Source organism: Chinchilla lanigera, unplaced genomic scaffold (assembly GCF_000276665.1).
Source record: "Chinchilla lanigera isolate Chin_1 unplaced genomic scaffold, ChiLan1.0 scaffold00010, whole genome shotgun sequence".
Lineage (NCBI taxonomy): Eukaryota > Metazoa > Chordata > Mammalia > Rodentia > Chinchillidae > Chinchilla > Chinchilla lanigera.
In genome coordinates, this window is record NW_004955411.1 from 5615087 (window position 1) to 5628994 (window position 13908).

The 13908-nt window shown below is 56.2% G+C and overlaps 2 protein-coding genes across 2 annotated transcripts in view; one reads left to right on the plus strand and one right to left on the minus strand.

Moving 5' to 3' along the window:
- Tram2 (translocation associated membrane protein 2) overlaps positions 1-5599 on the plus strand; it is a 22074-nt gene extending 16475 nt beyond the window's left edge. The window contains exon 8 of the mRNA XM_005377655.2: positions 950-5599. Coding sequence (XP_005377712.1) covers positions 950-1023 — 74 coding nt within the window. The 3' untranslated portion in view covers positions 1024-5599. The remainder of the gene's footprint in view (positions 1-949) is intronic.
- A 3824-nt stretch (positions 5600-9423) lies between these two features.
- Positions 9424-13908, minus strand: part of Efhc1 (EF-hand domain (C-terminal) containing 1) — a gene marked incomplete at its 5' end in the record, with an annotated part of 51656 nt that continues 47171 nt past the window's right edge. Inside the window, 2 exon segments of the mRNA XM_013510761.1 lie at positions 9424-9668; positions 11159-11369. Coding sequence (XP_013366215.1) covers positions 9597-9668; positions 11159-11369 — 283 coding nt within the window.

Genomic DNA, 13908 nt, shown 5'->3' on the forward strand with positions numbered 1-13908 from the left:
GGGGCTCCCTGACTGGCGCGTGGCTGGGCGCCGGCCAGGGACAGTGTGGGTGGGGCTGGCCCAAACCAGGCCCAGAGCCCTGGTTCTTGAGGGCAGGGCGGCACTGGGCGAGGCGCTCTGGCGGGAAGTGTATCCTCAGGGCAGCTCCTGGAGCCCAGCCAAGTTCTGCTGCCGCCGCCCATGCGCTGTACTGCACGGCGGCCAGCCGTGTCCTCACCTGCCCCTGTGCCCTACCTCGGCCTCCCCTGCCGCCTCTGTCTCCAGAAGTGACTCACGGTGACAGTGTTCAGTGGGCGGCAGGGGCGGGACACCCACTCTGCCCCGCACACACTCCGGCAGTCACCTGGAAGCCTTCTTCCTGCCCAGCCCGGGGCCTGCCTGCAGCAGGACGTTTCCTGACTCATCTGCTTGTCTCCGAGCGGACACCTGCTTGGCAAGGGCCCCTGTGTTGAGGCGGACGTGTGCGCTGGGTGTGCCGGGGAGGCAGCCCGGGCAGGGGCCTGGTGTGGGCTGCAGCAGAGCTAGCAGGCAGCAGCAAAAGCAATGAAAAGCACGCCGTTCCTGCCAGGGGCTCGGCCTCTGCGGAAGCCTCTCCTCCGTGGCCTCTCCTGCCTCCTCACTGCTGCTGACTCTGCTGGTTGCCGGCGCGCTGAGGGACCTGAGAGGAGCTGAGGACGCTGGCGGCTGTTGAGCGCTTCCAGCCAGCCTCTGCCGGGTGCAGGCCTGATGCTGGGCTTCTGTAGGCCTCCTTGCTAAAGGACAGACACAAGGGCTGCAGCAGGGGCACTTGTTCAGGACACTAGGGGCAGCGGGGCTGTGCGGGGAGCGGTATGCTGGCTTCCACTGCTGCAGGGAGCCCCAGCCCAGGGCCCCAGGCAGCCCCGTGCACCTTCCCCTCTGTGGTCCCAGCAGAAACCCTACACGTGTCTGTCTTTCTCCGGCCCCCCAGGTTACCATGAAAATGGAGTGGTGAAAGCAGAGAACGGAACCTCCCCACGGACTAAGAAACTCAAGTCTCCTTAAGGCCAAAGTGCTGGGAACAGGAATCCTCTGCAGGGCCTGGGGGGGGCAGGAGCCCAGGCCCCACCCGCCGCCTCCTCCCTCCCGGAGCCTCTGTCTCCGTCCACAGGAGCCGCTCTTCAAAGGGGTTTTCTCTCTCTCACTTCCTGGCTTTCTCTTCTCCTTCTTCCGCGTACCTTTCTCAATAAAGCCAAAAATCTCCCTCTCGCTCCCGGAAGCATCCTCATGGCTTCTCCTCTGTGCTGTGTTGGGTTTTCCAGAAGCCCAGATCCTTCTGCCGGTTCTGTTTCAGCTTGCCTCTTCCTTCTCTTCACTCATGGCTGCTGCTTTTTCTTTTCTTCATTTTTCCTTAACGTGCAATTTTTCTGTGTCTGATTTTTACAACGGGAGGGAGCTGAGACTGCAGTCCTGCCGGTGAGCCGCGGGAGCTGGCGGTCTGGAAGCCTCATGCCAAGGAGCTTCGCCCGGGGCCGGCGGCTGGCCCCGCGCTAGTCCTTGTGCGGAGAGGCAGGAAGGGGAGAGCCGCCTCCTGGATCACAACCTCCTTGGTGCTGATGTTGCGGAGGTGTATGGTTCCAGTCCCGCGCAAGCCCGCTGGAGATGCGGCAGCTGCTGCCGGCTGGGGGTGATGCTGAGGCCTCTGGCCCTGGCTCCTGGCAGCCCCGTCGGGAAGGACAGTGCTCGTTCCCTAGGTCTCACAGAACGGCCTTGGGCTGCAAGCGCCTGCCGTCGCCGTGGAGGTGCACGCTGGAGGAGGACGGCAAGAGCCAGGCACGCTAAGCAGCAGGGACTTCTGGAAACCTAACAGACACGACGGGAAGGACAGCACAGCCAGTCGATGTAGGCCTTTCTCCACCAGGGCCAGCAGCCGTGGGTCTTCGACCGTTCACCAGCATTCACAACCAAACCAAACCGCTGTCAGCAGAGCCTGCCCGGATGTGCCGGTCTGAAGTCTAGAGCCAAGCAGCCCTGTCAGGGCCAACCTTCTGCCTGCACTCCACCTGTCCCGCAGCAGAGACGCCGAGCCGCAGGGGCTGTAGGCCGCTCCAGTCCCCAGGGTCCCAGAGCCGGTCCCCTGGCCACCTTCCCCGTGGCCTCACGTGCTGAGTGCTCTTCGGAGCCGTTGTCATTTGCTCTTGTGTGTCAAGCACGCCCACAGCATGGACCTAGGACCGACGCAGAGTTGCTTTCCGGTCGGAGGAGCAGACGTAGTCCTGTCAACGGGAGCTTTTGGTCCCGCCCACCGGTGTCTCTTCCTCCCCCCAGCCGGAGCCGGGGCTGCCGGTCCTTGTGGTGCTGTGTGAGGACTTCCAGAAGGGGAGGTGGGCTTTTAGAGGTCCCGATGAAGGGCCCTGGAACTCTGTGCTGAGGGGAGGGGTGCACAGGGTGGCACAGGAACGTTAAGGTCACTTGGCATGCAGCTGCGCTTGCTGATACCATCGCAGAGACCAGACCTTGGGTTTGTACCGAAAAAGGGGCAGATGGATCTTTTCCTCAAGAAAGCCCCACTCGAGGTCACGTGTGTTACAGAGTCAAACTTAGCAGTACCTGAGGGATGTGTTTCCAGGCGCCCTTGTAGACGGTCACGTCTGCCCGAGATAAACAGGTGGAATGGGGAACAGTTGCCTTGGCTTCTGGTTACCCTTGGGCAGCAGGACAGTGTCTTTGAAAGTGGGCATCTCCTGCTTCCCTCGCCTTGTGGGCGGTCAAGGGCAGCTTGGTGTGAACTCCGCAGAGCTGAGCCGGGCCTCTTAGCCACATGCTCCCGGCCCTGCCCAGAGCTGCTTGTGGAGGTGCAGCGCAGCCGGCAGCCTCTGAGCCCACCCTCCTCCCCGGGAGCCTCGCCGCCCCCGCAAGGCCTAGGGGAGCCGCTGTCTCTGTGTGCTGTGTGGAGGGGCCCCGGGCGCGGCAGTCAGAGCAGCTGGCGTCTCGGGCCTGGCAGCCGCACTGTGCGCGGACATCTCCATCGCTCTGTCCCTGGGTACCAGAGGTGAGGCCTTCCTGCTCCCTAAGTCTCGTACAAGCATCTGGTGCTGCCCGTCCGCTGTGCGCTGGGTGTGACAGCGCAGACCCGGGCCAGGGCGCCTTAGGGCCTGTACCCTGAGGGACAGATACTTGCTCAGTGACAGGAGGTGGTAAAATCTCTCCTATGCTAAAAGGAAACTCTGAGGTCATGAATAAGGGTGGTAGCTCACCAGCTTGGGCTTCAGGGATGTTTGGGGGCTTAGAGTGTGATTACAGGATCCTTTCTTACCCGTGCCTGTCTGCCTGGGACATTTGTGTCCACAAAGCCAAGTCTGTCACGTTGGCACAAGCCAGGCTTTAAGTAACGCCGTTCCGCTTCATCCTGTGAGCGTCTTGGCCTCGCTTGTACCAACTGGGGCACGCTGGCTGCTTGCTTCATTTCTCTGTGGGCCCTCATCTCCACAAAAGTGCCAAACCAATCGGGAGGGCCGTCACACCCCTCCCCCTGAGGCCACCCAGGGCAGAAGATGCTAATCTACCTCAGCAGCCGCACGCCTGCCCCGCGGCGCCTCCCTGGCACACCTGTGTGGGGCGCCAGCAGGTGGCAGTGGTGGGAGAGCTCGGCCTTTGGTGGGAGGAGCGTTGCCTGGGCTGAGGCCCCTCCTGGGAGGTTCAGTGGCAGGAGAGTTATTTTTACCATCCAGGCTGCGGTACTGCACTGTTAATAATCCGTGTGTTCCTCTCCAAGGAAGGACGGCCGTCGGGGAGGGGAGCCGTCTCTCCCTGTGCCGTGGGTCCCGGCCCTGAGTGTTCTCGGGCCGCCAGACGTAAGTGGTTGCTGAGAGCTGGCCTACTCCTGTCCCCAGGCAGAACCTAGCAACTCCTAGGGAAGCACATTAGAGACCTGTGCTCCGGCCGCCTTCATCCGTGCTTGTCTTCACTGCAGTCTTGGGACTCTTGAGCGCTGGATCCCGGTCCTCCCGGTTGTGGTCTGAGGTTTCCTTTTGGAACCTCCCTCAGCTCCCCTTGACCTTTTCTCTGAGGGGTAAATAAGAAGTAGGAAGGCACTGCGGGACCTGTTCCACAGATGCTCTTATGAAAAGGCTTGGTGGCCCCTGCGGCTGGGGCAGGCCTTCGAGTTTACCCTCCGCGCCACAGCTTTCCCCGCGCAGGGATTCCACGGCTGTCAGCATTTCGTGCTCGGGGCTCTGTCCTCGCCCTCAGAAGTCCCCGTTCGCTTCGTATCACAAGTGCCTTACATCGCCGCGTGCCTTTATCCGAATTGTGTGGCCAGCTGCCAGCTCCGGGGCTTTCGGGCTCTTGGGCGCATGCACGCAGACACTGTACCTCGGCCGTTAGTGCAGGGAAAGGACGCGGCCTGGCGGTGCCCCTCAGCTGCCCGCTGCCCGGGGCGGTGGGGTCTGGTATGTTCCCCGCGTTGTTTCTGGTTTCTCCCGTGGTCAGCCTCCCCTGACCTGGCCGGGTGGCTGAGCAGCCTGCGGTGTAGCACAAGGCAGGGCCCTGCGCCTTGTACCGACTAGTGAAGTTCGGAGGCTTCAGCGCCCCCAGCCCTGTGTCTCTGGCCGCGCAGGGTCCCTCCCTCCCAGCTGCGTCCTCCTCCCACCTGGGCCGCTTTCCGTGCAGCCCGGAGGCCCTGCCGGAAGGTGCGGCCGGTACTCCCTGGTCCAGGCCCGCCTGCAGGCAGCCCGTTGGACAGTGGGCCTGGACCCCAGCCGCAGCCTGACCTCTGAGTTAGGTGGACTTGCGTGGCGGCGCCCTCCCCTGCCCCTCGCCTGCCTGCTCCTGTCCCCCGGGTTGTGCAATAACTGCCCCTGCCGGTGGTCCGCAAGCCTTTCTGTCCCTTACAACACCGTGCGGGAGGGGAGGGGAACCCGCGGGAGGGGCTGTTATTCCTTACAGATGTGTCGGTCACCCTCCCTTCGTCACTGTCATTTTCATGATCCTGGGAGAGTTTTATGACACTCTTAGAAGTCCTTACATTAAAAAAAAAGTCTTTTGGAAGGAAAATCCATCCTCAGGATGGGACCCAAGTCAGTGTCTGGGACTGAGATCTGTTTTGATGCTGGGGGCACCACTGCCACTCTGCTTGGGAGCATTCCACAGTCTCTCGTTCCTGTGGAGAAGACCCAGGTTTCGTGTGGGGGCCCGTCCACTCGCTGGGGCCTGGCTGTGGGGGTCCCCCATCTGCCGGGTGGGCGCCAGTGTTCGCGTGATGAGTCTGTAGACCTCACTTTCTAGTTCTCTGTTTAGTAAACACCTGAAGGATAAGCTGAGGCTGCTGGTACCCAGAGCAACGCATAATGCAAATGTGGACACATTGTCTGTTTTTCTACGTTAGCCTCTTCCTGTTACGGACCAAATTGCAACAAGGAACTCAAGGAACATGTGTACCTGCCGTATTTATGCTTTCGTGTAACGGGGTTGGGGGGAGGGGTGTCTTTTTACTTCCGGTGAACTTTTTCAAAACCCTTTTTCCACTGTTTCTGTCTGGTTTTAAAGCAAATCACAGTTTTGTATGGATTTTTTAAATGTACATTTTGAAAAAAAATCAAATATTTTCTGAAATAACTGAATAAAAGGCATAGAATTATCAGTCGTCTTCGTCTCTGGTCTGATTCTTTCCCATGCTTTTGTACAGCGCTTTGGCTGTGGCTTGAAAATGAGCTTGCCGACGCTTTCCTTGCTGTATCTGGAGGTGCAGCTGTTCGTGGGGGGGGGACCGGGGAGCTGGACTGACGGTGAGGGCTCCGTGATGCTGAGTGCTAGACAGTAACGGGCAGCACGAAGCTCCCTGACAGCGAGGGGGAAAGGGGGTGCTCTTAAGGGCGGGACGGACCGGAGACCTCGGCCCTTGACGCCTGCTGTCCTGTGCGGTCGTTGCCTTGTGCACGGGGTTCGGTGTGTACGGAGAAGCCCCTGACGGCTGCTGCTGCCCACCAGAAGGCGCCCCGGCGTTCGCAGTGCTGGGGGCCGCTGGGCACCGCTGCTGTCCCCTAAACAGCCACGGCCGTTCCGCTGTGTTTTCCAGGACGATCCCAGAGAGTTCAGGAAATGGGGCCGCTCACAGGCTGTGAGCACGGCCAGGGCGTTCCCGCGGGTGAGGTGAGTGGTCCTGTAGCAGCCAGACTCGGCTCTGCGTGGGAGCGGGGCGGCCACCTCGCTTAGCCTCTCTGAGCCTGTCTTCACCTGTGTCTTCCGGGTTCGCTTTTGTTTCCTGGGAATGGGGAATGGTGACAGAGAATACTAAGTCATGGTACAAGCTAAACAGTCCATACGGTGATGTTTTCAATGAATGTCTTCATGCTTACGTGTCACCGGGACGCGCAGTAGTTACTCAGCCAGCATTCAGAGAGGTCTTCGGGGCCTGTTGGCCTCAGCCCATAGATCGGACTTGGTAGGCCGCAGTTACCAGGTGGTATTTTCAGGGCCCCTCGTCGCGTTCAGAGAGAGCCTCAGGACTCAGGGCAGCTAGCTCAGAGCCCGTCTCCACCCACTCAGCTTCCCCAGGTAGATTTTTTTCCCCTCTTTTTTTCCCTGAAGCCCTTGAAGCCGAGACACCCTGGTCAGTGTTAGAGACATCCTGCAGTTAACTTTGCAAGCCAGAGCTCCCAGGGTTCCTCCCCCGAAAACACTGACTGGTAATGCCAATGTGCGCTGATTCAAGTCCCAGGTGGCCCTTTTCACGTGACGGGCATTGCTGCTTCTCAGAGGGTTGTTTGGTGCAGGCCGATGCTCAGCCCTACCCCATTGCTTGAGCCCAGGTGTGCGCCAGCTGTGACTGCACACTGGGCGACCAGTGGCGTCTGCTGGGCGAAAGCCCTTCAGGACCCCGCAGGAACGCGACTTGCTCTGACCCTGGTGGCTGCTGTACTTGCTGCCTTGTGTAATCTCCCAGAGGTGAGCAGTGAGCGTGGGGAGGCCGCATATGTGACCTGCCGGCTCCGGCCCTCCCCAGAGCGGCTCTCACACCTCACAGCGGTGCTGCGAGAGCTTAGCTTCTCCATCCGGGTAGACTCGGGAGGAGACGCAAATCGAGGAGTAGGAAAGCAAGCTCGCGGACTTCTAACCGCAGGCTTCTGCAGTGGGGCTCAGCTTTACGAGGAGACCCCGCTGTGTTCACAGTTGTACATGGACAAAGTAAGAGATGAGCCGTCAGAACTGAGGTGAAGGGGCTGTGAGTGCTTGGGTTTCACAGGGTGGGTAGGAGTGTGAAATGAAACTCCCAAATCTCCCCTTCAGCCAAGGCCCAAGGCTGAGGGTGAAAACGGGAAGTACTTCCATATGCTCCCAACTGGGCGGATCCACGAAAAGACGCTCTGCGTTCACCCGCAGCTCCGGTGGACGTTTCCACAAGAGGTGGGGCGAGGGAGGGTTGGGAGTGCTGTGTGCAGACGGGCTGTCGGCTTCTGTGATGGAGAGGGCGGTTTAACAGACGGCTAGACGTGCGTCCCCTGGGGTTGGAGGGCGTAAGATTTAGGCGACCTGCTCTCACCCGCAGCACATCTGAAGGGCCGGGGCTGAGCTGCCCCGCTGGGGGAGCCTTCTGAATGAGAGCGTGGCGGGGGGCTCCCCGCAGGGTCCACCACCAGCAAGGGCCCCGGCACTGAGGAGGAGAGCCGGCTAGAGCCAGGGCGGTCAGCAGGTCACTGACCTGAGAATGGAGGCCTGGGAGGTCTGCGGAAAAGAGGCCCAAAAATGCACCCAGAAGGCGCCCTGCGGGACAGAGGAGCCATCCTGTGGGCTCGTGTCCAGCAGAGCCCTGGCCCCAAACGGACGTTACTAGCCGCAAAATAAGAGGTGGCCCTTTCTCTTTCTCTCTGCACTTCCACCCTTCCCAGACCACAAACGGCAGCATGGCTGAGTATGGACGGAGGAAGCGGAAGCCGGAGGGAGGAGAAGTCTGTCTCTCTGTCCAACGCACACAACGCACTCTTTACTAGAGGCTTCCAGCCCGGGGCAGGCAGGCCCAGCTTTGAATTTAGTTTGTTCAGTGGTGCTGGGGATCAAAGCTAGGGCCTCAGGCCTGGCAGGCAAGCTGTCTGCGCAGCGCAGCACTCAGTATTTTCTGGACTGAAATGAACTTTTTACCTACCCAAAACTTTCAAGACTTGTTATGATTGCAGAAAACAAAGTGAAATCCGGTTCTTCCTGAGGTACGGTACCATCCGGGGACAGAAAAAGGAGTCCATACACCTGCAGCCCTTCACCTCGGGTGGTTAGAGGCGGCTTAGCTCGGTGTGGAAGGGACGGCGTCCCCCAGGGCACCTTCTGCCTGCGTTTTTAGGCCTCGTTCCCGCAGACCTCTCAGGGGAAGCTCTGGCAGTCGTAAGGGACCTAACTGCTTCCTCATTCCACACTGTGGGCGCCAGGAGGAACTGGCAAAGTGTTCGGTTGTTGGTGTCGTGGTTTGCAGGCCCTCGTGATGCGGTGCAGGCCGGCCTTGAACTCAGGCCGACACCCTTGCCTCCTCGTCCTGAGGAGATAGCACTTTAAAGACGAAGGTGCTGCCTAAGCAGCAGTGCTGGCTCTAAAAGCCAGAGCTCCTTAGAGAGCTCAAAGCCACTCTCAAAAAGTGGTTTTTCTTTTTTTTTTTCTTTTTTTTTTTTTTTTACTAAAACTGACATAAAGAAATCCATTTTACATCATAATTAGTAAACAGGAACTCAGCGGAAATAGCAGACTCATTGCAGCAGACACCACACCACAGGCCTGGTGCCGACGGGCCGGGCCGCAGCTTGAGCGCCGTGGGATGCTTTCCTGTAACACGGGCCAAGCAGGTGGGAGCGGCGGGCCGTGCCCGGTAGCGCAGCGATCCCGTGCTCCAACGCCCGGCGCCACAAGTGTTTCTACAAAACCCCATCGTTCCTCTTGCTCTTACTTGTTCTGTGTCTTCACCGTGGTTTTCCAGGGAAACACAGCTACGAGAATTTAGGAGGCAGGGGACGGATGTGTGTGTATGACACAGAGACGGACTGATTCTAAGAAATGGCTCCTATGATCATAAAAGCTGACAGCTCCAAGGTCTGCAGGGTGACTCAGCCACCTGGAGGTCCAAGGAAGCAAAGGGTGCAGCTCCAGTCTGAGTCCAAAAGCCCGAGACCCAGGAGAGCAGGTTTGAAGTCAGGAAAAGGCCATGTCACGGTTGGAAAGCAAGGGGACGGGAACTCTGTTCCCAAGGGAAGTAGGCCTTCTGTTCCAGTCCCGTCTTCACAGGACTGAACGAGGCCTGTCCACTGCAGGTCAGGCGGTCCTGCTTTGCTTAGTCACCAGTGCAAATGCTAGTCTCATCCCCAAACACCCGCACATGCACCGAGAATAATGTTGGATGAAATACCTGGGCACCCCGTGACCCAGTCAAGTTGCCAAATGAACCATTACGATACCTCTATCCACCCCTAAAGAGGCACCAATATTAGATCTTATTTAATCTGAGAATCAATTTAATTTAGACTTCAGCAGTTATGAAACAAGAACCAAAAAGGAAATGCAATTTCAGGAGCTCTGCAGATCTCTCTATGAAGAACACAAGATATATTTCCAAGTTTAGGTCCAACATCAAAAATCTGTATCATGTTCTGTCACCAGCCAGGTCAGTTTGAGAAAGCACGCACGAAGTTGTAGTAGTTAATCCTGTCTTCTCCAGGAGAGCACAACCTGATTAACTGCAGAAGGAAGCAAAGGGAAGAGGTGAACACTTGGGGCTTCCTTCCTTACTGCAGAGTGGACCTAAGCTCGGACACCCCCGCCTTTGTGAACCGCAAGCTCTGGTTTTCTACCCTCAGGATTCCGAAAGATCCCGGGAGCCTGGTAGGCAGGTTAGACATTGTTCCTGTCTGACACTTAATGAAACCAAAGCTGGATGGAATAAGTGGCCTGCCCAAGACGCCAGGGCTAACATCCATATTCATACAGGTTTCGTCATTTTTGAAGCACTTTGTAATTGTTTTCATATCCAAATATAAGACTCTGTCCACCAAAGAGTCTGACTCTAAAAAAAACCAGGTTCCTATTGTCACAACCTCATCAGAACATCTACCTTACTGCTTAAACCCCGACCCCTGCAACTCAGCCGTGCCCGCTAAGAGAGCGAGTGATCTGTCCTGCTTATCACTGTGAGATACTCACGAGCTGCTCCGCCCGCCCCATCCCTGTCCCGCTTTCCGCGACTGCCTCACCTCTCCCGTGTCAGTTCCATGTCTTAAAATGACTTGGAAATAAAACTAGACCTGTTTTCAACCCCACATTTGGAGAGCTAAATGGCTTGGCCCATGTGAACCAGCACCCTCTGTGGGCCGTCTCCAGCTCCCTTCCTATAAAAGAAAAGCAGTCATCTCCAAGCGAGTCATTTTAGCCCCAAACAAAACTTGTCTATGTAGATTTCAACTCCTGAATATTCTTTTTTGCATAAAAGGCCTTTACCAAGGTCTGCAGAACCTTACTCTTACTCTTTTTTGGAACCAGGAATCAAACTCAGGACCTTGTGCTTCCCAGGCAGGCGCTTATGCCACTGAGCTATATCCCTGGTCCTAGTGAAAATGTCTTAAAAGTAAGCCAGGATCCTTGGCAACCAGGAGGGTGGATTTTAATCTAACTTCCTTCCGGGGGGAACCCTGAATAGAGAGATTTATAATGCATGAAAGGCACGAAACTCCCTCTTCAACCCACTCGTGAAGATTCTATGATAAAACTTCCAAGCCTTCTCCTCACTTGCAGCTAGCCACTCCCTCCCCTACAGGCACGCGACGTTCCCTTGGACAGTGGCCACATTCTCCTCCGTGCTGATCCTACACACAGGTGGAAGAAGGTTCCGGCTCTGAAGGGTATCACAGGCCACCGACCGGCTCGTTTCGCCAGCTGGTCTTTGGGTGTCCCCTTGGCAGCTGCCCCCAGGGGAGCCTCTCTGCTGCCCTTCAGCCTTGGCGTCTTGTCTAGCCACCAGTCTAGCCCTGGGCCCACTTAAAATATGCTCTGCAACAGCAACTTGAAAAAAGTCAATGCTAGAATCAGGAAAATGGCCCTATCAGGACAAAACAGGAGATCCGATTTACACATCCTCGCCCGCCCTAGCTAAGTAAATACACACGTCGTTGCCCTCAGTAGCGAGCGGCCAGCGCCGTGCGCTTGCAGTCACCCAAGCACAGTCCACACTGACCTCCTTGACCACGGAGTCATCAACCGGGACGTTCAGAGAATCACAGATTTTGAAGAATGTCTCTCTGTCCACGTATCCTGACGCTTCCTTGTCATAAATCTGAAAGGCTTCACGAATGTTCTCTTGGCACGGATGACCTTTCAGTTGCTTCTGGATCGTCTCTATTAATGCTTCTAGTTCTTGCACGCCCGGATCTTCCTTAGCTTGCTTGCTGTGGAAAAAGGAAGGAAATGACTGCACTGTGGTATTTACTCCTGACAATCTTATCTCAGCGACCACAGTTCTCCCTCCGCGAAGCTGAGGAAGCTTCTGATGACAAACAGCTTGACGCCGAGCAGCCGAACACCTGCCCTCAGAGGCTGCCACGTGGCAGCCCCCGAAGGCAGGCCTGACTCGGCAGGGACTGAGTGTCTTCCTTCTTGCCATCTCCTAAATCACTGCAGCGCGAAGAGCCGAATCTGACAGCAGCACAGCGCAAGTGCGCTATCTGGGAAGCACACGATTGTCCCTTACTGCTCCTGCAGATGAACATTACCTTTTTTCAGATTAGCATTACTGCATGCAAAAATAGATGCATGCGTTTTCAAAACTGTATATGCAGCCAGGAATCTCTTTTAACACTACCGCTCGGATTCTCACTGGTTTTTGTGAAAGGTCATCTCTAGATGTTAGAGGTTACTCTGTGGGGTGGTGAGAAGTCCAGGCTTAGCACTTCCTACAATGAAGAGAGATCAGTAACACAGAACACAGGGCGGGGAGTCCTGTCCCTTAAAAACACAACCACCAGAAGGAGAAGCTCGATCCCTCTGAAAATGAAGCGACAGTTATAAAATTAAAATTTTTATTTTAAAAATGTATTCTTTAATTTTGGGTTTTTTGTTTTGTTGTTTTTCTTGTCATTTTTGAAACAGAGTCTTACTATGCAGTTCAGGCTGGCCTTGAGCTCACTTTGTAGCCCAGGCTGGCTTCGAACTCACAACGATCCTCCTGCCTCAGCCTCCCAAGTGCTGGGATTACACCCATGCACCACTGTACCCTGCAGTTTTTTTGTTTGCTTTTCATTTTTGAGACCGGGCCTCACTATGTAGTTCAAACTGGCCTTGAACTCACCACATAACCCAGGCCAGCCTCAAACTCACTATGATCCTCCTCCTGCCTCAGCCTCCTGAATGTTGGGATTAGAGGCATGTGCCACCATGCCTGGCTATAAATTAAAAGCTTTCAGAGCTGCAGAAGACTCCCTCATATCTGTAAATCCTTCCAAAATAAAATGGAAGCAAGTAAGTCCAGTAAGCCCTCTTGCCTTCTCCACCCCGGGGGAAACAGACTTGAGAGCAAGTGACACCCCTGACCCCAGGCAGGGCCGCGACAGGAGCCCGCACCGCACTCCACTACCAGCGTACTTTTCAAATACGCCCAGGTCCTTCTGACTGGGCCCACCGTTACTTTTCCGTTCTTACTTTTTCACATATATAATATTTTAAAAGTTCATAACTGCAAGTGACTTTTTAACTTCGTCGCTCTTCTTAGCTCCTCGCGGCTGCTGTGATGGGGACAGAGAGTAGCGTAACTTCTCAGAAGCCACTTGGAACCAGGAGCAGGAGCCTATCACGGAATTTCAGACAATCTGTCCTAAGGAAGCAGTCATGGATTGTATGCGAAGTTAAATCTATTAGGCTATTTTAAGACACCCTAAATGTCCAAAAATAGGGAATTACAGCACGTAAACTATGGTCGGGCGATGGAATAATGAACGTAATCGCTGGCAGTGCCGCAGGAAGAGTAGACTACTCTTGGTGGGAAAATCGCAGCACTTTGGGGAAAATGACAGATAACAAAGGCAGTAACTCTGTCCCCGAAGCAGCCAGAACCCACTGCCGTCACGCAGCGGGGAAACGCGCAGGGCGGCAGCTGCCCTTGATGAGCTGGACTAAGCGCGCAGACTGACGGGAACAGGTGGTGGCTTTGAGGCAGAGCCAGTTAAAGTTACAGCCGCTACCCAACTGTCAAGGCCCAGGCCAGGGCCCGTTCTGCAGAGGGTGCTCAGTGCTGCGGCAAGGCCTTGCTCCCAGGGGCCAACACGGGAAGCCAGGGGCCTGTGTGCAGCAGGGGCGGCCCGCCGAGAAGCGGCTGGGGCCCAGCACGCCGGGTGAACACTGCCAAGCCCTGCTCTGTGCTACCCTTCTTTCCACGAGCGAGCGCGCGAGTCTGGCTCTGGGGAAGAGAGATCTTGGGTTTTCCCTCTATTGCAATATTCTGTTGTAAGCACCTTTGACACAGCCCTCTGCTTGGCAAGAACTGCTTTAGTACGAAGCAAACAGTCGCCAACAGTATTTTTTTCTTTGTCTTTTTGAAACAGGGCCTCACTGTGCAGGTCAGGGTGGCCTTGAACTCACACTGTAGCCCAGGCTGGCCTCGAACTCCGCCTCCTGAGGGCTGGGATCACAGGTGTGTGCCACCGCGCCTGGCCACAACAGTATTTCTTTTTGGTGGCAGGCTACTCTAGTATCAACACAGAGTTTAAAAATGACCACTTCTATTGCAAACACTCGGCGTGGACCACCTGGCCTGCCCTTAGCTGTCACCTGCTCCAGTGACGTCAGTTCCACTTTCAAGACAGGCAGTCATCTGCCCAGAGAGCTTCAGGTATGGTCAAGACTTTTCGCTAAATAAAAGCAACCTCAATTAATCGGTGCTTTTCTCTGGTGCAGCAGAAAAAGTCGTAGTAAATAGGCTGGGCTCTGCGATCT